General features: G+C 43.9%; 1 protein-coding gene and 1 long non-coding RNA gene across 2 annotated transcripts; both read left to right on the top strand.

Moving 5' to 3' along the window:
* The first annotated feature begins 4,966 nt into the window (after positions 1–4,966).
* LOC125304401 lies at positions 4,967–6,824 on the top strand. Its single transcript, XR_007195235.1, has 3 exons — positions 4,967–5,286; positions 5,573–5,703; positions 6,799–6,824. It is a non-coding gene; the product is annotated as an uncharacterized LOC125304401 (long non-coding RNA).
* Positions 6,825–6,918: 94 nt separating this feature from the next.
* smad2 (SMAD family member 2) lies at positions 6,919–24,719 on the top strand. Its single transcript, XM_048258629.1, is given in 12 exon segments — positions 6,919–7,450; positions 17,532–17,621; positions 19,108–19,301; positions 19,806–19,940; positions 20,237–20,311; positions 21,060–21,113; positions 21,567–21,622; positions 21,624–21,675; positions 21,678–21,779; positions 22,204–22,341; positions 22,848–22,992; positions 24,184–24,719. Coding segments are annotated over 12 exon segments (1,410 nt in total). The 5' UTR covers positions 6,919–7,205; the 3' UTR covers positions 24,308–24,719.
* Positions 24,720–26,780: the final 2,061 nt, after the last annotated feature.

Genomic DNA, 26,780 nt, shown 5'->3' with positions numbered 1-26,780 from the left:
TTTAACAGGGAACAATTAAAAAAATATATTAATAATAATCAATTGTAATAACTGTGTGTCTTATTGTTAATAAACCCCACTGGTTGGGTACATTTTAAAAGGTGTTATTATTATTTACAGTGCATATGGAAAGTATTCACAGTGCTTCACTTTTTCCACATTTTGTTATGTAATGTTACGGCCTTATTCCAAAATGGATTACATTTGTTTTTTTCCTCAAAATTCTACATATAATACCCCATAATAACAGCTTAAAAAAGTTTGGTTGAGATTTTTGCAAATTTGTTAAAAATAAAAAATGAAGAAATCACTTAACTTAAACAAAAAAGAAATCACTTAACAAAACAAAACAAGCATGAAGTCGAAGGAATTGTCTGTAGACCTCTGAGACAGGATTTTCTCGAGGCACAGATCTGGGGAAGGGTAAAGAAATATTTCTGCTGCTTTAAAGGTCCCAATGAGCACAGTGGCTTCCATCATCCGTAAATGGAAGAAGTTTGGAACCACCAGGACTCTTCCTAGAGCTGGCCGTCCCTCTAAACTGAGTGATCGGGGGAGAAGGGCTTAGGAGGTGACCAATAACCCGATGGCCACTCTGACAGAGCTCCAGGGTTTCTCTGTGGAGAGAGGAGAACCTTCCAGAAGGACGACCATCGCTGCAGCACTCCACCAATCAGGCCTGTATGGTAGAGTGGCCAGACATAGGCCACTTTTTAGTAAAAGGCACCTGAAAGACTCAGACCATGAGAAACAAAATTCTCTGGTTTGATGAGACAAAGATGAATGCCAAGCGTTATGTTTGGAGGACACCAGGCACTGCTCATCACCTGGCCAATGCTATCCCGACTGGGGCGACGGTTCATCTTTTAACAGGACAACGACCCTAAGCACGCAGCCAAGATATTGAAGGAGTGGCTTCAGGACAACTTAGAGTGGCCCAGCCAGAGCCCAGACTTGAATCCCATTGAACATCTCTGGAGGGATCTGAAAATGGCTGTGCTCTGACGCTCCCCATCCAACCTGATGGAGCTCGAGAGGTTCTGTAAGGAGGAAAGGCCAAAGATCAGTGTGCCAAGCTTGTGGCTTCATATTCCAAAAGACTAGGCTGTATTTGCTGCCAAAGGCCACAACAAATAAATGAGCAAAGGCTGTATACTTACAGTATGTACATATTATGTTTTTGTTCTTTATTTCTAATGTATTTGGAAACCGTTTAAAAAAGAAAAATCTTGTCATTATGGGGTATTGTGTGTAGAATTTTTGTGGAAAATGAATTGAATCCATTTTGGAATAAGGCTGTAACATAATGAAATGTGGAAAAGTGAAGCGCTGTGAATACTTTCCAAATGCACGGTGTATTAGGAATTAGGGTCAGTGTTGGGGTTTTTGTTCACCCCTAATGGGCCACCTTACGGTGTAACACGGTGGGGTGTAATAGGCCTACACAGGTGTCTCAAGAGGCAGCAAAAACTCTACTGTAGCCTTCTGTTGCTGGGGTGTGCCACTCACCCTGTGGCCTTCGCCTGCTGTCCTGCGACACTGTCCTGTGCCACTTGCAAACTATTCCAACCCCCAACTCTAATGTTCCTCCACCTTATAAACCTCTGCCATCGGTGTGTATGAGTGTGTCTGAATGGGTGAGTGTGAGGCAGGACATTGTAAAGCACTTTGGGTGCTCGGAGTCGATTAAAGTGCTATACAAATGCAGTCCATTTACCATTTACCAAGTAGCACAAGACCGGAGGGGAGTGGCATGGGACAGTGGACAAGTACAAGACAGTAGGCGAGTGGCATGATGGGACAGTGCCACTGGACAGTAAGCAACTGATATTAGGCAAGACAGTAGGCAAGTGGTGCGTGCCAGTGGCATCACCTACAGTTTTTGCTCTGCTGTCTGGCCCCCTCCTTCTTTGTTTGGGACTAATGTCCCACACCTACTGGCCTGTCTCAATCCAGCATCCCCACACACTAGCTTAAGACCTACGGTGCTATTGCAGCTTGACATTGGATCACTGCTACATCACTTATCATGTACATACAGTCATTGTGTACAGTGTATTATGTTGTCGGTCCGGTATTTTCTTGGAGATGTCCCTCTGGAAATATGTTGGCCTACATGCCACATCTTGACAATGTGTGGTCCTACCTGTGTGTGTATTTAATATCAATAGATATTGAACTTGACAGGCATGAAAATGAAAATGAAACTCAATCATTTTAAACCTGTTGAATAATAGCACAGGCTACATTAAACTGCACTACAACCTTCAATTGTAGTAATTGCACTACACTACCAGGAGGTGGTACTGTGGGCTACTACAATTAGGCTTACTATAGTGTGTTGGAATCAGTCCCCCACTCACTCTCTCTCTCTGGACACACTAAAGAATGTCTCAGTGACCCACAGAACAAGTCGTTTTAAAGGTTCAATGCAGCAATTTAGCATAAAAGCAACATTGCTTCAACACTTGTATTGAATTTAATCCAATAGGATTTTAACCTTGTTGTTCCACCTTTGCAGATGTCCTTGATAATTCTCTGAAAATATGATGATGTGAAAAGGGGAAAGTAAGATGCTGATAAAATCATAAAATATTAATTTTTCCTATTAGATTATTTTATTTAACAAAAGTCCTCCTTCACTTCACACTAATTCATCACTAGAAGTTGCTCAGGATTCCACGCCATTGTTTGGGTGACTGGTCCTGTCCTACAATGTTTGGGCATGAATGGGGGCTGGGCGATGTTCCATTACGAGAGATTGTAAGCTGCTTTACTAGGTTGTTTGGGTTAGCCTGAGCACAAGACTCAAAAACGCCATTTAGTACCATGATAGAGACTGTGCCTTCTCCATACACATACACATAAACATATTGAACTAAAGTTCAATATGTTTAGTACTTTGCAGTGTTAATTGACCCTTGCTGAATCTATAGCTTACAGAAGCCATGTCAGAAGTCCATCCCAGGCGCCAAATGCACACACACACACACACACACACACACACAGAGAGAGAGAGAGAGAGACACACACACACACTGATTTTGTTCTCACAAGTGCACACACAGAACAAGTGAAGCCGAAGTCCATCCCAGGGGCCAAATGCGGCCCCCGAACAGTTTTAAACAGCCCATGGCCTCTTTCGCAAAATATGATGAAACAGTGTTTTGATTTGGTGACATTTACTGCATCTTTGACAGTTTCCTTGTAATTATGAGGTTAATCCAGGAGTTAACAGAGGTAGATTCAGGGGTGACACTTGAGTTGAAAATCATCATGCTTTATAACAGTTTAATTTATCATGATATGATTATTTTTGGAGTTGCATATAGGCCAAGGCTTATTTTGATATATTTACTTCATTCATGCAGTGTAAAATAGTGGATCTGATTAATTATTTTGTGTACAAATCCACTGGCCAGCCTAATGTACAGAAAATGAAAGATAATGTATGCCATGTGAAACTAAAAACAAGACCTGGCCCTCAGGGATCTCCATAAGACCTAGTCTGGCCCCTGTCTAAAAGAAATTTGGACACCCCTGGCACTCAAGAATTGTCATTTGCTGTACATTTCACATTTATCACCATCAGTGGAGAGACATTCATGAGTTAGGATGAGGATGCATTTATTTACACTATATTTAACTTACAGCATATATAAAATCTCACATCCAGCAATTGGAAAGGACATCGTTTGACGCATTCACTGTTGTGATGTATGACACAAAAGCCTTGTTGTGGCTAACACTTGACCTACTCAAGGCTGGATTGAAAAGGGGTCATGTTTTCTAATGTTCTCTATACTATTCACACGCAAGAAACAGCACGCATGCAAAGAAATGCATTAGAAATCATTTATGTATTATATGCAGTCTTTCACAGATAAGGTAATGCATGTATGCACATTTAAGCAACAGTTGTGTATCTATCTATTCATTTTCAGTCTAGACTGGACACTGGATAATTGGAGGATTGGCTGATCTGGATTTTGGCAGAATATTGTCTTCTTCAAACCCTTCCTCATGTTCCTCAAACCCTTTTTCTCACTAAACTGCTCAAACTCCAGGGAATGTGGCCTATATAGGCTACAGAAACACACATTACTCGTTTATTGGTCCATTTCAGTTGAATTATACAGTATCAATTAGAGGCCCACCACCACCATAGGCCTAATTCCTCCTCATCGGCCTCAAGACAGTCTCTTCTCAATCCGCTCAACTAAAAGAATTGTCAGGAAGTATTTAAAGCCCTAAGCATACACTTCATGCATCCAATGATGCGACTTCACGTCACCACAATGTTTGCACAACTAAATTATGTGAGGTACTACCCTGCATTTTCTGCATTTAATAAACTCAATTTTATGTATTATATATATATATATATATATATATATATATATGCCTCAGTGTGGTACTAACAAAGACAAATGCTGCCAATTGAAACAAAGACTTAAAAATATGGTCCTTCTTTGCTGATGGGCCTCTTTAGTTGGCTAAGAGCTAAAGTCCGCTTTAATTAAATCTTTGGCGCTATTCGCATATGATGCTGACACCTTGGACTTTTTTGTCCTTTTTTAGATATTTCTGCTGTCTCACTTGGTTGTTTTGTAAAACGACCTGCCAACAGAAACAGCCAAGGCAACATTCTCATAACTATCCTAGGCTACTGCTCAAATGTATGAAAGAATGCAATCGTAGTAAGTGAACTGAGGACTGAGGGCAGGCGAAGATGTGGAGCCCTATTTATTCTTTAGTGAATGGCGGAGGAACACCACTCTCCATCAGCAATGTTGTTTTGAGATGGAGCTAACCCACTTGTAATATTTCCCCACCCCTGCTCGGGTTGCTTCTATTATGAAGTCAGGAGATGGAAGGGCACTTGAACCAATCAGAATCCTTTTACTGGAATCCAGGCCTCACTGACAGATTGACAGAACAAAATGTCCAATGGAGCTAAAAGACGTAAAGATTACGTTGGGGACGACATAACTGACACCATTTTGAACGAATCTCAGAGTGATGTTTATATTGGGTTACATACCCCATATATATTTATTTCCAATCGGAAACGCGAAGGCGGGACTGAAGGGAAGAAAGTGTCGCGTTGCGTGCACCCAAGTTAGGTTGATTGTAGTGTGAGAGGCCGTCGTCTACTGGTGTAATTCGGCGACAGGGAGGAAAATACTGTTTAAAATCGATTTTTACATCTTCAAGGGAAATATTGACTTTGTCGTGAAGTGTTTGGCCGGTAATTTTGCACACAAACTGTCGTTTACAAACAGGGTGAGTTACATCCAAAAGCCAAATAGTGAACTGGCTGCAAACATGTTTCAAACCTGTTTATTTTTCTGTCAAACAAAGTAGCAAGGCTGCTAGCGGTTTTCGGAAATGAATTCTTCATGCAAACAATAATGGTTTGAGCCATGGGAAATATTGTAATATTTATGGAATGTTTGAGTGATGCCCACGCGGCTATAAGTGGTATTTTAGATGGATTGCAAAGTAATATTGTTAAATGTTGTGTCGGGGGGCGGTTAGATATTCATGTCCCGGGTTTGTTTCATTGTAGCATTGTAGCATCGGGAGTATCTGCGGAATCCGTGTAGGGCTACCACAGAATCCTGGGACATAAAAGAACATCGTACTATGCAACAGTGAGCAGCACCTGACCCTTTCAAGCCTTTATTCCACTGGTTCCAGGTAAGTGTTTGGCTCCAATCGTAGGTAAATCGGACGCTTTATTTTTACATCCTAGCCTGTTGTTTGGGGCTGGCTACCTAATGCTCTTCAGGAACGGCTTGGCCTATTTCGTATGCATGGCTACATTCTTACCAGAGATAATTAGTCGGAGGTTTTGTTGTTTTATTCTTAGATAGCTCCCGATTAAGCCATTTGTATCGTGAATGCTATCACTTGCTCTAGTCAAACGTGCAGGTTTTCCTAAGAATGTAAAGGTAAGAGCTTCAAACTTATCTCAAGCTATGATTTCTGCTCGTACTTTCTGAGATTTTTTCCCCCTTTTGATGCTACGTGAACATTGGGCTATTTCATGTTTGTAGGATTGAACGATTGCCAGCATAGATTATCCGTCATTCTGGGAACAACATAGCCTATAGACTGGAGGTCTCTGATTTAAGTCAAAGGGCTGTCTTGCCCAACCACCAAATGAACATTTGCTTAAAGAGATTAATTAGCCGGGCTTGTGATGAGGCGGTAAACAGTAGCATTATAAAAAGTCCCATGCTCGCTTGGAAATGGCGGGGCGTTGGTAGCGGGACAGAATAAACAATTTGAAAGGTTCTACACATCGGTGTTACTTTTTGGGACTCTGCTAATGGGTCGATAGCCTAGGAGGGAGTTGTTATAAGTCAAGTAGCCTAAGCATCGAGTGAATGGCTGCGTTCCACATGCTTGCACCCATTGTGTACTTGCAGAAACTTTGTAGCGTAACATATTCACAACCTGGTAGCACATCCTAGGCTAATGGTTAAACTGTAATAATAGGCTGTGTGTAAATGATAATTATAGTTGCGTGGGCACTGGGCAGAGGTCTAATCCGGAAATGGTTAAAATAATGAATGTCATAGCCTACTATGCCCTTTAAGTTATTTTTTTGGACTCTTTGAAGGCTGGTGTTGGTCTTTTGGTGTATGCAGATGAACACAGATTGAACTTGAATACAAAAACGTCAGATGGAAACATGTAATTAGCCAAACATCTTGGTGTTGGATGATCAAGAACCCCAGTTTGAGCATCCAGTCATCAGAGATATCTTTCTGTTTTTTGTCCTCTCAGGTGACCCTGTGGCCCCCTTCCCCCCCTCTTCCTGCGTGGTTCTCCCGCCCCCTTCCACTTCACCTAACCCCTGCCCCTCCACACACACCTTCACGGGGCTTCTTGCACCCCCCCCCCCCCCTCCCGGAAAACACACGGGGCCTAAAAAGAAAACACTCGACACACACACACACACCTCACCAACTCCCCTCAGCCCCCCTCTGAGTTCACCCTCTGCTCCTTACCCACTGGGGGGCTGAATACTCTCACACACACACACACACATATATACACACACACACAAAACAATCAAAAGGAGTGAGAACCACACACATACGCAACCAACTCGCTTGCCCCTTCTTCGCCTCCCACCTGGTTTATCCGGCGTCCCCCCACCCCCCTCCTCTTCCTCTTCATCCTCCTCAGTCATGTCCTCCATCTTGCCCTTCACCCCGCCGGTGGTGAAGCGTCTCCTCGGCTGGAAGAAGTCGGCGAGCGGCTCGGGAGGTGCCGGCAGTGGCGGCGGCGGCGAGCAGAATGGCCAGGAGGAGAAGTGGTGCGAGAAGGCCGTCAAGAGCCTGGTAAAGAAGCTCAAGAAGACCGGTCAGCTGGACGAGCTGGAGAAGGCCATCACCACGCAGAACTGCAACACCAAGTGTGTCACCATCCCCAGGTAGCTATCACTCACGAGAGGGCTGGACTGTGTGTGTGCGCTGTATGATGTCTGTGTAGTGTGTATGGAGGTTGTGTGTGTGTGTGTGTGTCTGCTGTGTAGTGTATATGGAAGTGGTGTGTGTGTGTGTGTGTCTGCTGTGTAGTGTATATGGAAATGGTGTGTGTGTCTGTCTGTCTGCTGTGTAATGTGTGTAGTGTATATGGAAGTTTTTTTTTGTGTGTGTGTGCAGTGTAATGTGTGTAGTGTAAATGGAAGTTTGTTTGGGTGTGTGTCTGCTGTGTAATGTGTGTAGTGTATGTGAACGTTTGGTGTGTGTCTGTGTCTGCTGTGTAATGTGTGTAGTGTTGATGGAAGTTTGTGTGTGTGTTGTGTCTGCTGTATGTATGGAGGTTGGTTGTGTGTCTGCGTTTGTGTTTTTGTGCACTCTGTATGGTGTATCCGTGATGTGTATGGTTGTTTGCGTCCCTACACTGTGCATGGTCGTGTTCTGAGTGTGCGATGGCGTTTGTGTGTGTGTGTGTGTGTGTGTGTGTGAGTGTGGGGCGGGTGGCCTGTGTCCCATATCTCCCAAACCCTCTTGTCCATAAAGCCATTGTGAATGCACTGACACGCAGCTAACTGTGAAAGCTCATGAGGACATCGCACAGCTTAACCTCCACCCCCCAATGCTTCCAGCCCATTCTGTCAATGTTGGTGATGGCCAGAGGGTGTAAACTCAATCCCTAGGGGTCTGATTTGTCTCCTATTCCAGTAGGTTATCAAGCCATGTCTGATATTTTTGGTCATGAAAGCATACACACACTCCCACACTCCGGTGAAGGTGTCTGCCAGACGTTTTAGCATCAGATACATTAACCTCACCCTTGTCTGAGTTAACTTCTTTTGTTCACTGCGCATCATGACTTGGACTTATCTTCTGTAGAATTACACTGTTACAATTTCTTTACAAACGACTTGACGTCCCTCCAAATATTTGGGCCTGGAGCTTTGTTATGTTGTGATTCTACATTTTCATGTGGTCTCTCTCTCTTGGTTACAGTGGTCAGGGCACAACAATGCTTTTGAGGAAACACAGACCAAGTTTCCACTTCAAGGTTAGATACAAGGTTCAAGGTTCTACCGCTTTTCTGGGCAGAACTGAGGTGCAGAAACGAAACCCCTTTAGGGGAACTGGGCTTGCTGCTCTTGGCTGGTGAACCTTTTACAGGAGAGGAAGGCCTCGTGTGTGTGTGTGTGTGTGTGTGTGTGTGTGAGAGAGAGAGCATGCATGCTATCTCCCGCGCAACCCTGGCCGATGTCCTCATGTAACCGAGCATCTTGTCTTACGACAGAATGCCAGTTAAGGCTCTTCCACTGGTGAGCATGCAATGAACCGTGTGCAGGACTTGGAAAATGATGGGTCACTGTTTTTCTGCCTCCACAGACATTTAATAGCAGAATAACTGTGAGGATTTCAGCATCCTGAAATGGAATGGGGGGAAAAAAATGCTGGCATCGTTTGAGGGTAACAGCCCTGCGTTCTGTACAGTACATGACCATTTGAACTCCATGCAGTCCCAATGCAGGCACTCTTCAGCTTATTGGTTGAGCCATGCGCCTGTTGGCTACTGAGATGCTGCCTTCTCCCACTTTCTCTTTAATGGCAGAATGATCGAGGAGTTTACCTTCCTGATGAGTATTTTAGGAATGGAATATGCAGTTATTGTTCGAAGGCAACACCACTATGGCCTACCTGACCATTTTATCTCCATTCAGTTCTGACGTAGGCACTCATCAGTTTAGCTTTGTTCGTCTTGCTCAAGGTCGTGGGGGAACCTACGTGTGTATGAGGGCAGAAGTTCACCTTGCACAAGGTTGAGCCATGGGCCTGTTGGCTGGTAAGATGCTGCTAAGTACACCCTAAGGACGTCGGAGTACACCCACTGTTTTAATGGAACAGAGAGGGCACTGAAAGGGGGAAAGAAATGATGCTAATGAGTGCTAATTCAAATCATAATGGCATCTTAATGATGGTTTATGATATTTGTTTCTATTGACCAGAACATCCATATAGTAACCTTCATTCCAGACCGAAGATATTTTTTTTTTTTTGCTATTTCGATGACCGTGTTCTGTTTTGGTCTGGGTGTATAAGTCTGTAATTGAGCCGTGTTGCAGGAGGGTCAGGACACCCTTGGTGAGTTGGAGGCCCTTGTCTTGTCTAGCGTGCCTCTCCCCAGCCTTGTCAGGGACACTGTGGAAGGGTGGGAATGTTTCCCATCCCACACGTGCTTGCTCTCCGTCTAATCGGACGGTCAACCTTGGGATTGACGGAATTGATGATTGTTTCCCATGTTTTGTAATAAATGCTCGAGATGCCTCAAAACATTTGCTCGCGTTTCTCCCACACCCACGTCAGGGATTCCTACGGTGTGTAGAGCTCAAGGCTGAAAACCAAAAGCTATTAGTGTAAGTAAGAGCTTCCAATCTAAGCCAAACTAAATGTTTCTTTACATAATTTGAGTTCCTGACAAACATATTTGAAGGGAAATGTGCAAGCATTTTCTAAAAGCATTGTTCTTTGAGTGTTTTCATTGTTATTCAAACCTATAGGTCAGCAATTCAAATAATGTAAAATAAAAGTAGTTGATTAAAGCCAGATATAGTATTCTAAAAGATGGTGCCCTATAAAATACTCAATTTATGCCAAATGAGAAAATTATTATTATTATTATTATTATTATTATTATTATTATTATTATTATTATTATTATTACATATACATTTTTTTTTTTTTTTTTTTTTATCTTGCAACTGTCCACTCGAGTTTGGAATTAGGATGGTGTGCCCTAGTATCATGCAATGGACTGTTGCATCAGTGTGGAATAGAATGATTGGCCACATTGTAAATGGAACTGATTATCCTTTGGGTTGCTGAGTCTCCCACGTGAAGATATGCAGCCAAGCTCTGAGAGGGCCGCGGTCCTTCCCAGTGTTAGACTGTTTCGCAAATCGTTAAAAAAAAAAAAGGTCAACTGTCTTGCCAGGTACCATTAAGAAGGGGATCTGGTATCACAAGATGTCTGTGGCCAGTCCAAGTCCCTAATGTGCGTACGTCCATGGCGGGTTTAAAGAGTGGCATCCTTTAAATGCCATTTAGGTGCCAGACACCTTTTCAGGGCCTGGAACCAGAGCCTGGTTGTCTTCTCTTTTTAAAGTAAGACAAACAACCGCAAACACCTTATCTCAAGAGAGGTGGCTTCCGGTCTGCGTTTGTGGAAGCCAGGCGCTGTTATCAGCCCAGGTCTTTTGTCTGAAAGTGCAGATAGACTATCTCTGCCAGGCCTCCTGTGGGGGGTCAGCGTGAGAACAGGTTTTCGCTCCCGTCATGGACCTAAACCGACCAAAGGGCCCAAAACGCTTGGCGTTCCCAGAAGCGATCAAACTAACTGCTATAGATGAATGGATTTCATGAGATGGTCGACCCTTGGAGGATGCCATTGGGAAGATAGGAGTTCATGGTGTCTTATGATTTGATGGCTTTTTGTACTGAGGTCGTATTAAACCAGGCTTATATTTTATGACAAAGACCATCTTTCTGTTTGATATTATGAGGAGAATTTGTCATCTGATGAGATTTTAGACTACGCAACTGCATTGTCTAGTGGTTTGATATATGTGATACAAATGTTCTGGTGGGACTGAAAGACCAATCAACATTTTCACAGAATTTGTAAATGTTGTGGTGATTACTGTGTAGGACAGGAAAATATTTCCCGAAGCACATTTTGACAATTTGGTGTAAACCTGATCCCTGAACTTATGTTGTGTTAAGCACGCCGGTGCCTGTTCTGATACGGTGGGATGTGTACATCTTCCAGGGCCCCCATACTCCATGTCAGGAGATAAGCTGGCATTTTTTGCAGTGAAAAGGTCCAGGAGACCTAGTTTGACGAGCGATAAAGATCTACTTCTGTTGCATGTCTTAGGGCGGATAACATAAGTAAAGGTGTTGAGCTGTTCTCAGACAAATACCATCTAGATGATTTAACAGAAGAACGGCCTGGTCTACGAGTGTACACTGTGTAGATAAAACAGGGATTGTTTTAGGTCAAGTGGGTACAACGTCTTTAAATGTTTTCTTTTTGGTTATGATTGTTACATCATGTGTAACCACGGAGTCGGAAGTCCCATGGTCCCCTCTGACTTGCAGGCAGACTACACTGGGCACGTAACTCAAGCATTCCTTCCGCTATAATCGATGGAACTGGCTCGACCAGAGGTGCTTCTGGCACGTACATTAAAAAAAAAAATGTCTAAAACAAATTTAAGCTCTGCGAACCGCTTCAGTTGTGTGCTCTGGTGTAGCCTGCCTGTAGAGCTCTCCACAGCTCTCTTGCGTTTGGTGCACCCACTTGGTCTCCATTCCCCTCCCTGGCCTGATGTCGTGGGCTACTCCCCTGGCGTGGGGGGGGGGGGCGTTTATGGACTGGGCGTTTATGGACTGGGGAAGGTAGCACTTTCTGCGGGTAGCTGCTTCCTGCTCGGCGGGGGCTCCCTGCCCCTGTCTCGTAAGCAGGCCCAGCCCCGCGTTATGGGCCGAGGCCGCGCTCTGATGGGATTACGCTGCTGGCAGGCGCACAAACGGTGCGGGAGCCGGGAGACTGGAGACGCGGCGTAATTGCAGCGCTGCTCATTTTGAGCCCATTGTCATGAAAGGGGCCACGCAGGCAGGTTATTAGAGCAGACATATGGTTCTCTTTGTGGCGTGGTGAGCCCCTCCTCGGATTCTAATCTAGCCCCAGGTTATGGATGAAGTCCACATCTCTGAAGTTTTTTTTTTTGGTGTGTGTGTATGTGTGTGAGGGAGGCTTTAACTAGCAACAGGGTGAAGGTTGGGCGAATGTGTTTTTGTTTTGGGGGAGGGGTTGGTGGCTGTAGAGTTGGTACAGAGAGGAGCTGGCTTGGGTTAAAAACTGAATTGTGTCCTTATCTGATAGTCTTATCAGGACACAACTCCAGGCTCTGTGTTTGTCTCTGTCTGTGTGAGAGAGGTGACCTGAGGTTTTGCGATGTGGATGGCCAACAGATTTTGCGGTTGACACACACACTCTCGCTCACTCCAAAACAGTGCTTCCAGTTTAATGTGAGAGCTCCTCAATCCGTCCAGAATATAGACGGGTCATTGCAATGCCCACAAAGCTGAGCATCACGTCATTAGTCAGAACCTTCCTAGCATCTAGTTTGCGCCTTTCCCACAGGGGCAGCCTTTACAGACATTCATACAGTACAAGTTCACACATTGTAGTGTGTTCTGCCCATGAATGCAGCAAAGTGCTGATGGAATTTGAATTTGTTCTAATTTAGTGTTTTGTATTTGGTTGTATGTAAAATTGAGATTTTATGTAAAAGATTAGTTTTGATGAGATGCCAGATGTTTGAGAGCAAACCACTGAACAATTGACAATAGTGCTCATCGGCAACAAGGCGGTGTGTGTGCGTGAGTGAAGCAACCTAGTGTTTTGGCGGCTTTTTTCCAGTCATTGTGTGAAATAAAGGCAGTTGTGTGTTTGTAGCCGCTGAATTGTTAGGTCACCATTTATTAATTGAGAATGGCATATGATTCATGCCCGATTAAACTTCTATTCACATCTCCTAATGAATGGCCATCTGACCACAGATTGAGGGACTGAAGAACAGGTTATTGTTCTTCATCGAAATGGTTGCGTTAAGTGTGCCATTTTAAGATGGTTTTATAAATGCGTGCATCTGTGTGTTTGTATTCAGATTCGGATTAGCTTTATTGACATTGTCATTTTGTCTAAAGCAGAGAACAAAATGAATGTGTTTGTGTTTTAAAATTGTGCATGTCTATCCAGATAATGAAAGTTTAGTTGTTCCTGGTGCATGGAGGCCTGCTGGTGCCCCATGTATGTTGCACAACTGTTGAACATCCGCTGGTTGTTAAGTGGCGCATCAGTCATGGTGAAGTGTGACTGTTTCACTTCTGTCTCTAGAGAGTGTTTTAGATGAGTTTTTGCTTTTTCTTCTGCGTTTTAGAACTGTTTCCTGCCAGCCTAGCATCTGCCTTCGTAAAGTCATTGAATGTGTTGTGTTTTTTTTTTTTTTTTTTTTTTTTTTTTTTTTGTCTTCTCAGAAATGCAATGTTTTGTTTCAGGTCATAGGCTTGGAGGTGGATGTAAAATTGTTGCCGAACTGGCCATTGTTTTGAGGAGTTGTGCCACAATATTTGAATCGGCTTTTTTTTAAACACGGAGCAAAATTCCATGTAACTTTCTGGTGACTTTCTGGCTCCAAGCAGAAGGAAGTTGGCCAACATCAAAAATAAGTCAATGAAAATGTGCAGCATTATCGAAACGATTTAAATGAAGCCAATTATATAAGAGCTGTTGAGGAACATAGAGCCGCACTATATAAAAACATTGAAGAGCATAGAGCCGCACCAAAGAGGGTTAAAGCGGATTAGATATCAGGGAATTATTCATTTTCACAGCAGACACTTTTATCCAAAGTGACTAACAAAGGAGTATTGGATGTAATCAGGATGTTCAAGCTATGTTGCAAAGGAGACCTTAGGTAACATTAAATACTGCTAAAATAGATAAATGTAGCAGAGGATGAGTACAAAAGTTGAAGTACACTCTTAAATCGAATGTGTTGAAAATAACACAATTTGTTATTTTTTAACACATCTCTATGTCCAGATAGGGACAACATATTAGTTTTTTACACGGATCGTCGCCGAGTACTGTCGATAGGAAAAATAACGACCAAAATCGAAGCTACCGTACTGGAGTAGCTGCAGCTAATGGCCAGTACTCCCATTGAGCTACAATGCTAGGTCTGGGGGCATCATTTAAACGTGCCTTTTTTGCCTCTTAACAGACGCAAAATGTCATGAAAAGGTGTGTACAATATGAACAGTGTCCTTACGTGACAAAATGATGCATTTCCTACTCATTAGCTGTGAGGAAACCGTTTGAATACAGAGTTTGTGCCGTCACATCTGCATACATCGACAGTACTCGACGTGTAGCGATCAAGATCCATGTAAAAATCGGCCAGATTTCTCCTTTAAGAGTGTACTAGTCAAAGTGAATTCGAAGTAGAAAGTGGTAGCAGGGAAGAGAAGGAAATGCGGTGAGTGCAAGTTAGCTGTTGAAGTGTTGGGAGAGCAGGGACTCTAGCAAGGGTAAGGGCTTCAAGAGGGATGCCCCTCTCTCTTTTCAAAAAGCTCTTGAAGAGCTACGTTCTGTGGCATAGTCTTTTAATTGACCAAACGCATTACTTTGGACCTCCCCAGCTTGCATCTGCTTGAGCAATTTTTAAAATGTGTACTTTATTAATTTTTCCTTCAAATCAGATGTCCTTCAAAGAAACCATGCACACCTGTTGCCTTGGCTTTGAAGTTTAGATGGATAGTTTGAGTCAGGAGTATTAGACTGAGGCCTTAGAAGAAAGCAGGTATTAGTGATCAGAATGGCATTCCCCAAAAGCGTTGTTCAGCAGCAACCAGTCCTCTTAAAGGGGAGTTCCAGGATGTGTGCGTCTGGGCCCTGGTTTTCTTTTGGGGTCGGAATGTCGTCCGCTAAATCTGTCAACCTTAAAAAGGCTGTACCATGGAAATGTATCTCATTGAGTCCCTATTAATGGTTGAGTGCTTGTTGTCTCATTATCAGAATACAGCCCCCTTGCGAGAATCGGCTGGTTGTACAAACGATCGTGGAAATGACATGCCTGGTATTCAGGAGACTAAACTCAAGTTGGTGATGGCCTAATCACCTTGTAGAGGAAATGCTCAGTCAATAACATGTTTGGATGATGTGAATAGCACAACAGTGCAACAGGTAAGCGCAGACGGCAGGCACTTTGTTCTGAGGGTTGTTCTTATGTTTCTTAATTAGTCATAGGTGTGTTTGGGGCGTAAAATCCACTAAACTAATGAGTGACATCTGTCATTCCCTTTAAGAACAAGCAGCGCAACATCAAAGAGCGCATTGGTATTTTCGCAACGAGTCAGTGCATCTGAAGGAATCTGTGTGTGTGTGTATGTGTGTGTGTGGCGCAACACCAGAATTTCACTTAACTTTGTTTTACTAAAACGCCTACGTGTGTGTTACTGCACTCGCCTATTATTTGAACTTGTCGGCAAACTGAAATTAACTTCACTGTGGTCTTGACAACCCCATTGAATAGCGTTCGAATGATTTAATAAAAATCATAAGAATATTCATTCCGCAGACGAGTCGTTGCCTCGGACTCGTTGCTAAGGGCTGCTTACATTTCATGACCGCGCGCCTTGGAAATAGCTGTGCTTTACATGTGCCTTTCGCTTTTAGACCAGGTTTTAGTGGCTTTAAGGTGCCTATTTGTTAATTGACACGCCCATGGGCGCAATGTTCAATTGAACTGGAGCGCAGGGCAAAAAAGTCATCACTGCTTTGGATGTAAGATAGGAACAAGACTTGAGTTGTGCTTGGTGCCACAATGCGCTGGGTGTAAGATAAGGCCCATAATTTTGTTTATACTCTGTATTGGTATTCTTTGTAACCAGCAACTGGACATTTAACTTAACTGTTGAAGCAGTGTGGGGATTTTTTTTTTTTTTTTTGAGGATTTGTTTTCTAGGAGAATTGGAACCTCTCTGCCCACTACTCGATGTCACAACATGCTGGCATGATGCTCTCCAGTGGTCTCGGGCTGTTTGTGGGAGCTGAACGGGTGGTGGTGGTGTTGTGTCTGTCCACTCCTGTGACCCGGCATCCCACCCTGCTCTGGCATGGCATCAAAGAGCTAGCCATTACAATACCAGTGCAATCAGACAAATACGTCAAGAGGTCTGAACAACGACACACACACACACACACACACACACACACACACACACACACACACACACACACACACACACACACACACACTAGAACCCCTCCTTTTGAGCAGTACCAAATTCTCATTGTTTTAGATGGGTTGCTATAAATTTGGCACAAGTGTCGACACACACACACACACACACACTAGAACCCCTCCTATTTAGCAGTACCAAATTCTCATTGTTTTAGATGGGTTGCTATAAATGTGGCAGAAGTGCCAGACACACACACACACACACAAACACGCAGGATATAAGGTCTTGCGTTGTGCCAGTGAAGCCGGTGTCCACTGACGGGGCTGTAGAGGCAGTGTTATGGTTGTTGTTGGTGGCTGCAGGCTTTGTACTGTTTTTGTTTTCACTGAGAGAGTTCCTACTGGTTTAGTCCCATTTCAGAGACTACTACCACCAGGGGGCAGACTTTCATTCATCACATGCCAAACGTCTGTCTGTGTGACCTGCCGTAATGTCACGTCCCGTCATGTCATCTCACGTCCTCAGTCCATGATTCTTTTCAGAATGGCCGCGGACACCCATATTTGTCTCGTCCGTCTGACTGTTCCTTCTGTTTTCATCAGTTTGATGCGTTCCAATGGTACACTTCAAAGATAAACATCCTTCTGTTGTCATGTCCGCCTTGTTTTGTGTTTATTCTTGCATGCACTTCAAACGGTGTCCTGAGCCAGTCAGTGTTGAGTTGAAATGTGTAATGTTTCTGAAACATGGAGACAAATCTCCCCCCTCCCCCTCCCCTCCCCCTTGTAGTCTAGGCCTGCATGAGGAATGAGATCCGGACAGTGGAGCTGAGTCCAGCTACACTGTCATGACAACCAGTCCATCAGTGTCACCAATGACTTTGAGTTTGTTTCCATCTCACACTGTTGCAGTCTTGTGTAAATGTCTCTCCATTTCAGAGGCTTCTTTTATCGGAGGTGTGTGTGTGCGTTGTTTATGTGTGTGTGTGTGTGTGTGTGTGGTTATGTTTGTGTGTGTGTGTGTGGCGCAGTCCATGTGCTATCAGACCCAACTCCAGGTGATAATGTCATCATCTCCTCCCATAAAAGAAGCGTGACCACTCTCCCCTCCTCTCCTCTCCTCTCTCTTCCCCATGCTATTTCATCATGGTATTTTTGAATGAATCATGCCCCATGTTTATCATTTTTTGTTTCTTTGTGTTCTGTTTTTTGTTTTACTTTCTGTGCACAGCAATTGCTCTGAAATGTGGGGTCTGAGCTCGCCCAATACGATAGAACAGTGGGAAACGTCGGGCCTATACAGCTGCCCTGACACGACCAGGTGAATATCCTCCTCACTCACCGCCCCCTCCTGCAGCCGGCCGGCCGGGGGGGCGCACGATGATGACATCACACAGGGAGGGGGCAGGGGTGTGTTTGCTGTGCTGTGGTGTTGTGGCTGGGCTCGGGGTGGACCCTCCTCCTCCTTTCTTTCTTTCTTTCTCTATCTCTCTATCTCTCTCTCTTTCTTTCTTTCTTTCTTTCTCTGTCTCTCTATCTCTCTATCTCTCTCTTTCTTTCTTTCTTTCTTTCTTTCTTTCTTTCTTTCTCTATCTCTCTATCTCTCTCTCTTTCTTTCTTTCTCTGTCTCTCTTCACTGTTCCCCCGTCGCCTCTTGAAGCTCCACAACCTGTCAGCTGTCCTTATCTTTCTCTCACTCTTGCTTGCTCTCGTTTAACACTCCTGCTCTATCGCTTGCTTTCTTTCTCCTGGCCTGTCCCCTCCTGCTAGTCTCTCTCTCTCTCCCCTATCTCTGTCCTGTCAGTCTTTCATTTCTGTCTTTGTCTTTCTCTCATTCTCTGTGTGCCTCTCTTTCTCCCTATTTCTTGGTTGGTTAACATTGAACATTGTTAGTCTGAATGATCTGTCTTCTTTGAAATGCCCGCAATAGTTAATTATTTAAAAGATGACCATACTAATGTAATTGACCGTAAATCTGTCTCAGTCTCTGTCTAAAAACAGTTTCTGGTAAAGCACACATTAATTCATCTGAACAGCAAATGTACTTGTAGACGGATAGGAGCTAGTCTTTGAAATGCAAACTAGTCAGCTGTATGAATGCAGGTTTGGTGAGGCTTTGATGTTGTGTAGCGTAGCGTAGCATAGCGTGTGTGTGTGCGTGCGTGAGACAGGTTGCTGGTCTGTACCTGTTACCGGTGTGTGTGTGTGGTTTAGTGCGGTTTCAGGATGTCACCTGCTCTTCTCCTCCAGAAGTCTAAACACGCCCCCCCTCCCTCTCTCCATTCATGTTGTTCTTCCTCATCATACGGCACTCTCCTCCTGTGTGCCTCTCTCTCTCTCTCTCTCTTTCTCTCTCTCTCGCTCCCTCTTTTTTCTTCTCTGCCCCTTTCTATTCCTTTCCTGTCTTGGCTCCTCTTCTCTCATTTCCCTCCTCTTCCTCCTTGATTCCTCTCATCCCTCCATCCCCTGTCTCCTCTTTTCTTCCCCTCTTTTCTTCTCCTTTTTCCATATCTCCCTCATCCTCTCCTCCTCTGCTTGGCTTGGACTTTCTCCTCCTCTCTCAATCATTCCTCCATCCCTCTCTGTTGTCTTTCTCTCCTGTCTTGTTTTTCTCTCTCCCTCTCTCTCTCCTTTCCTCTCTCCTTTCTCTACTTGTTGCTCTCTCTCTCTCTCTCTCTCTCTGTCTCTGTCTCTGTCTCTGTCTCTGTCTCTGTCTCTCTCTCTCTCTCTCTCTCTCTCTCTCTCTCTCTCTCTCTCTCTCTCTCTCTCTCTCTCTGTGTGCCCCCCTTACCTTCCCTCTGCCCCAGGTCTCTGGATGGCCGTCTGCAGGTGTCCCACAGGAAGGGTCTTCCTCACGTCATCTACTGTCGCCTGTGGCGCTGGCCCGACCTGCACAGCCACCACGAGCTGCGCGCCATCGACACCTGCGAGTACGCCTTCAACCTCAAGAAGGATGAGGTCTGCGTCAACCCTTATCACTACCAGAGGGTGGAGACGCCAGGTACACGCACGCACACACACACACACACACACACACACGCACACGCTATCTGCTTGGAAGTATGGAAAAAGGTTTTACTCAAAGTAATACAGAAGACCCAAAAGATTAAAACCCCAACAAAAGTCCTGTCTTAATTTACATAAACAGTCGAGGTCCTAAAGAAGAAATCAGTAAAAAAATAATCTGGAAGCATCCTAGCACTCTGTGTAGTGTCCTTTAGACAGGAGCATGATGAATAAACAGAATGTCCACTAGAGGGCAGTCCAGCCCATGTGAAACCCTGGGTGATGTTGGAGTCTGTTCACTGGACAGGTTGATTCTTACACTCCTCCCCTGTGACTTCTGTTTGTAGCAGCCACTGTTATGCCCTTGAGCAAACGCTTAGCCCTACATTCTCTGGGAAGACTAGCCTATGAATGGATGAATAAATACATACAAACATTCCCAACATGGATGTGTAGTTATTTCCATGTATGCAAGTTGATTCTTCTCTTCTCTTCTCAGTACTCCCCCCTGTCCTTGTGCCAAGACACACAGAGATCCTGACTGAGCTGCCTCCTCTGGATGACTACACCCATTCCATCCCCGAAAACACCAACTTCCCCGCCGGGATCGACCCACCAAACAACTACATACCTGGTGAGACACACACACACACACACACACTCCATCCCCAAGAAGCCCAACATCCCCCTGGGACTACTACATGCCTGTTGACACACACACACACACACACGCCTCACACACAACGGAAACGGTACAAATGCAAAGCTTTTAGGGACACTTTCAGCTGCACTCATATACCCTCCACAGGGAAGTGCTCTAAAGTCTCACACACTTAACTGTACAACATCAGAAAAATGTGTTAGAATATGTAGCTGACACCTAACCAGTTGTGTGTGTGTGTGTGTGTGTGTGTGTGTGTTGCATTGCAGAGACTCCCCCTCCGGGCTACATCAGTGAGGATGGAGAGACAAGTGACCAGCAGTTGAATCAAAGTATGGACACAGGTACATTCCCAGTCATGTCTCACTGCTCGGGAATGACGGTAGACAGCTGTGTGTGATCTGGGACCAGTAAAGCGCCCACTGCTCTTACTGATGCCCCCTTCCCAGCAACCCCCCCCCCCCCAGTTAGTCCCGCTGGACTCAAACCCGACTCTACCCTCCACCCTAGACAGCCCCTCCAGCATTTGGTGTGTTCATCAGGCTCGATGGTGTTTTAGGCCCCGACCGTCGACTTCAAGGCAGTGCTGCGACCGTCGACTTCAAGGCACCTAACCCTAACCTTTTAGACCATGGAAACTCATTTTTATGTTTTTAAAACATTTTAACATGTCATGCTTAGGAAGGGCTTAGGGTAAGGTGCCAATAGGCCAGTGCACAGAAAGAGTACCCCATCATTCATAAAAACCTTATTTCCCCTAACCAAATTTGACCAAATTGACAAAATGTGTCATTCCTAGTGTGTCACTAAGGGACTGCTTAGTGATCTGTCCTTTGGTTATATCCCTTTTTTTTAATGTAGAAGGGCTGTTTTGTGTTCTGAGAATCTGTTTCTATGAAAGCTGTTACTACCTAAAGCTAGTAGAACATTACTTAACGTTTCCAACTAAATAATCCCTTATTCTGCTTTGATCAATTGTCATTTAAACAGCCCATGATTATGGTGTGTTGACATGTGACTGAGCTATGTTGTAAAGTAGCTACCTCACTTTCTCTCACTCACTCACTCTCTGATTTTTCCCTCCCTCTTTAGGTTCCCCAGCTGAGTTGTCTCCCAGCACACTCTCACCTGTAAACCATGGCATGGGTAAGGTCACACACACACACACACGCACACACGCGCGCGCGCGCAACAAGGTTCGGGAATCCCATTGAGATCTTGCATCTCTTTCTCCCTATTGTCTTAAAATAGGTGACGCACTTCTTTTTTTTTTTGTCTTGTTAAAATTGTTCAAATAATTTCAGAATTTTTGAACGCTTTTTTTTGACCAGTACCGATTCTACTCTGCCTCCTAAGGCACAGATGTTGGGCAGACTGGATGAACAGAGAAGGCTGGGGAAGTGGGTTCAAGGGTCAGAGTTGGACTGGGTGCTCTACGTGAGGGTTTTCTGATGGGGGCGGGGGGGGGGTGAAAATAGAGAATGGGGGAAGATAGATGGGGGAAAATAGCGGACATTTGAACTACTTTTCTTTGAACACCTCCTTGGTAGTGATGTTGACTGTGTTGAGACTTACGTGTGTGTGTGTGTGTGTGTGTAGACCTACAGCCGGTGACCTACTCGGAGCCCGCGTTCTGGTGCTCCATAGCGTACTACTGAGCTGAACCAGCGTGTGGGCGAGACTTTCCACGCCTCACAGCCCTCGCTCACGTGGACGGCTTCACCGACCCGTCCAACTCGGAGCGCTTCTGCCTGGGCCTGCTGTCCAACGTCAACCGCAACGCCACCGTGGAGATGACCCGCAGACACATAGGTACCGCACCCGCCCGCTCACCACCTCTCAGGATGGCTTACTAAGATCACTCACTTTGCCCGTGTGGCCTCTTGCTGGCATTCCACAAATCATTCTTTTCTCATTCATTCTGGCATTCTTTCTTTCTTTCTTTCTCATTCAATTTCCTACACTCTCTCTCTCACACACACACACACACGCTCTCATTCTGTTTGTTTTGCACACATTCTTGTTTTCTTTCTTCTGTTTTCTTTCCTTACTCTCTCTCTCACACACACACCACACCTCTCTCTCTCTCTCTCTCTCTCTCTCTCTCTCTCTCTCTCTCTCTCTCTCTCTCTCTCTCTCTCTCTCTCTCTCTCTCTCTCTCTCTCTCTCTCTCTCTCTCTCTCAAAGTGATGTGAAGGGTATGAATGACTACTTCTACTAACGTGTGTGTGTCCAGGCCGAGGTGTGAGACTGTACTACATCGGTGGAGAGGTGTTTGCGGAGTGTTTGAGCGACAGCGCTATCTTCGTTCAGAGCCCCAACTGTAACCAGCGGTATGGATGGCACCCTGCCACAGTCTGCAAAATCCCCCCAGGTAACTAACACACGCACACACTCGCGCGCACACACAACACAGACACTAGCTCACACTCATACTTCACTAATGACTACTCATGGCTTTAAATGTCTGCTTTGATAACCTGGCGGTCGTAGGTCGTAGTGTAGTGGTTAAGGAGCTGGACTAGCATGCAGTAGCCTGAAAGTTGTGGGTTCAATTCCCGACTTCCACTGTTGTTCCCTTAAGCAAGGCACTTAACCCCAAGTTGCTCTGGGGACAATGTAATCACTTGTAATATAGTTGACATATGTAAATCACTTTGGACAACAGTGTCTGCTAAATGAATCAATGAAAATGATAACTGAACATTTCTTGTGATATTATACTTGCATGACATGAAACTGCAACACTGTCATTGAAATTGCATTGTCACGGTCACATTGGTCAGAAACCACAGCTGGCCGTCTTAATCTAATTATCCAAAGTCCAGTGAGAAGACTGACGCTGATGTCTGTTGTTGTGACGTTCCCTCTCTACTCCAGGCTGCAACCTGAAGATCTTCAACAACCAGGAGTTTGCAGCCCTGCTGGCTCAGTCGGTGAACCAGGGCTTCGAGGCCGTCTACCAGCTCACCAGGATGTGCACCATCCGCATGAGCTTCGTCAAGGGTTGGGGCGCCGAGTACAGGTGAGGGGACTACGCAATTATAGTGCAGTAACACACACATAAAATACATACAATTATAGTGCAGTAACACACACATATACAGTACATACAATTATAGTGCAGTAACACACACATATACAGTACATACAATTATAGTGCAGTAACACACACATAAAATACATACAATTATAGTGCAGTAACACACACATAAAATACATGCATACAATTATAGTGCAGTAACACATAGTATTTACACACATATAAAATACTTAGTTATAGTGCAGTAACACAGTTTACACACATATACAATACATACAATTATAGTGCAGTAACACATACAGTGTTTAGACACATATAAAATGCATACAGTTATAGTGCATTATTACACGGCTCTTCATAATGCTGAAGAATGCTCCATTCACTTGAATGGGCCTTCCCAACGTTCGGTGGTCTGCTATTTCTCGATAACAGACCGCTGTCAAGGAAAATGGGTTTTGTGCTTCTAATTTACAGCTTTCATAACACTGCAAGGACTGAAACTTCATTCAAAAGTGAAAGCTGATGGTTATTCTAAAGAATGTTTGATTCAAGTTCAGCGAGTGTTGCGAACTATTTGTTTCTCAGCAAAAGCCACGATGAAACGGTATAAAATAGGCTAAAGCCTAGGCTATGTAGGCTACAGAGTCATATCGTGGGGAATTTATTGTTTTGTTTTGGAAATTAGCCGTGTAATAAGCGGGATAATGTATAGAACACCGGTCATTATCGGGAAATGGGTCCCGACAGGGCGAACCTGACCCCGACGCGCAGGGTCTTGTTCCGCCCTGAAGGGACCTATGACCGTTCTATACATTATCCCTTACATAACACACACAATGTGTTTACTCACGTAAAATACATAGTTATAGTGCAGTAACACATATAGTGTGTTAGTGCACTTTTTTTTTACACAGAGTACCGAGGAGGGGACGCGTATAAAATACATACAATTATAGTGAAATAACAAACATTTGTGTCATGTTTTTTAAGATTATGTCTGTATTCGTAATTTATTATATTAGTTCAAGTCCATACCCATCATCAGTGGAAGCCTGTCTTCCAGAGTGGTTGCTTGTCTTTCTGTCAGCATGGCAGATAAAGGATGTACCTCTCCTCACCCTCTCTCCCTCTGTCACTCTGTCTGTCTATCTGTCTATCTATCGCTATCTCTAGACGACAGACGGTCACGAGCACCCCATGCTGGATCGAGCTGCATCTCAACGGGCCTCTGCAGTGGCTAGACAAGGTTCTGACCCAGATGGGCTCTCCTTCGGTCCGCTGTTCCAGTATGTCCTAAAGCCCAACCCCCCCCCCCCGCCACCACGACCGTTGCCCCCGACAACCGAGTCTACAATCACATAAGAGAAAGAAAAAAAAACAAACAAAAAAAAACAAACAAAAACGACAAAAAACAAACAAAACAAAACTATGACAACTAGAAGAACAACAGACTTGCTATAACCCCTATTTCATAGTACTTGTGAATCCTTTTTCTCTTTCTCTTTCTCTCTTTCTCTCTCTCTCTCTTTCTCTCTCTCTCTCTCTCTCTCTTCTCTCGCTTTCTCCTGACACTGATGTGTTCTCTGTTCGGAACAGAGCCCGGCACTTGCTGTTTGTTCAGCTTCACGCACCTTTGATTCTTTTCTCCTAAACCCTCAATATTAAGTGTATTAGTGGTAGAACTGAAATGTATATTGATTTTTAGAAGACCAGGGAAAGATGTGTATGTTGTGGGGAATCATCAGAAGGCGGGTAATACTTGGCACAAGTGTTGCAGTGAGCTTTTTTTTTTTTCTATATTTTTTTTTTTTTCCCTCAATGAAGTTATGAAATTTTAAACGGTAAATACTTCTGGCTTTGAGCTCTGAAAATTTGTCTGCTGGACAAAAGTCACTTTTTCTGGCAAAAGTTGCATTTCTGACATTTTTGTTGTCTTTGCAAGACTAATTGAAAAGGTCCAAAAGTGTTAACTCTCATTGATCTTGCCTGTCATTTTCCTCAGTTTATATTGTTTTTGTTCTGAAAGGAATGCCAAAAGATGCTCTCCCCCGCCCCCTTTCCATTTCCAAAAATAAAGGTTAAATCACAATTGCTGCCCCCCCCACTTGACTTGAACAGAATGTTGCCTTTTTTAATTTGAGGTGTGCTGTTCTAAGACATGCTTCTTTTAAATTAAATAGGAACAGGTAGGAATGTTGTTTCATAAAGGAAACCCAGGCAAAACTCCAATCACGTGAAAGCTATTAAACCCCGCCCCCAATCTGACACACCTAGCAGAAGTTCCGCTCTGGCCCGAGGCACTCTGGTGCTGGTTCTGAGCCTCGGTGCGGCTGTCTCGGCCTCCTCTCTCGGACCCGAGACGGGCTGGTCAGAGCCGTGGCATCCAGAGCGACTTACTTTTCAGCTTGGGGCTTCTAGTGAATTCTGTTCTTGCGGTCACTTACGAATAAATTGATAACTAACACGGTCTCTCAGTCCAAAATCTTTCAAAATTCAAGTATTTAAGCTTTAAGTGTTGATAAACTAGGCTATCCTACACAATTACAAGATTATTTTTTTGCTTTTATCTTTCTTTTAGCTACTTTTTGTATTTTCATGTATTTTTATATATAAATATATTTAAAATCTTTAAAGCTCTCTTCCTTTTTATTAGAATTGAATATTTTTTTAGATCATGCCCTCTTTTTATCGGAACATGGTTTCACAAAGTTCAAGTCCCGTCACAAAAAAAAAAAAGGATTCCGCAGACGCCACCTACCCCAGTCTCCTAGCCCGTCGCTCCTCTCCTGCATGTGCCCTCTCACAGAAAACAAACAAACAAACAAAAAACATACAATCAGCTGAACAGGCCTCTTAACTTCACCTTTTCACTTTTCTCTTTCTTTTTCCTTCCTTTTGTTCCATAGTCAGAGGAAATAAACTGCCCTTGCTTTATTGTTTTCATGGAGCGCAAACTACCCCCTCCCCACACCCCAAGAGGTCATTCAATCAATGGAAATCCCACCTTGAGTCCAATGTTGAGCAAAGTTGGCTGTGTTTCATTAAATTTCCAATTGGAACGTGGAATTCTAAAAAAGTTTGGAATCTTAAAATGAGAGGCTGCTTACACAGGGAGAGTAGTGCAATTTTTTTTCCTCTTTAGTGTGTGTGCTTGTTCTACGACTTACTAATAACTGTGAGCTAGCTGTCTGTCATTCTTTACTTGTTGTGGCAGTGGCGAGACTTATTTCATTTTTATTTTTATTATTATTATTATTATTATTATTATTTTCTGTGAAATCTCCATTCCTGTTCCTTCCTGCCCTGCCCATTCTCTTTTGATTTGATCTGTCTTTGTTGATCTTATTACACTTGTGATTGTATTTCAAGTGCACCTAGTGAGAGTAGACAAAGATGATTGACATGGCCATTGCCATGCCAACTCTGGGGATCATCGTGCCCACATCATTTTGACTGGGGATGGAAAAAGGATACCAAATAGATCTGTAAGTGGACCAGACATATATGCATATATATGTGTATATATAATTTTATTTTACTTTTTTTCAATAAAAAAAAAATGTTTTTGGCAAAGCATTTAACAGTTGGTGAGCTTGTTCTACAATTAGAGATGTTGAGGGTAGGACGTGTACTTCAGGCGATAAGCTTTTCAGGCGTGTTGCATATGCAGACTTCATAAATACACTAATAAAAGTTTTAATTCTCATGGTCACACTGGTCTTTGTCCTGTTCTTTACACACACATGCACGCGCACACACACACACACATA

This window comes from Alosa alosa, chromosome 12 (assembly GCF_017589495.1).
Source record: "Alosa alosa isolate M-15738 ecotype Scorff River chromosome 12, AALO_Geno_1.1, whole genome shotgun sequence".
Taxonomy (NCBI): Eukaryota; Metazoa; Chordata; class Actinopteri; order Clupeiformes; family Clupeidae; genus Alosa; species Alosa alosa.
The sequence above is the reverse complement of the archived record's forward strand: the minus strand, read 5'-3'. Positions and strand labels throughout refer to the sequence as shown.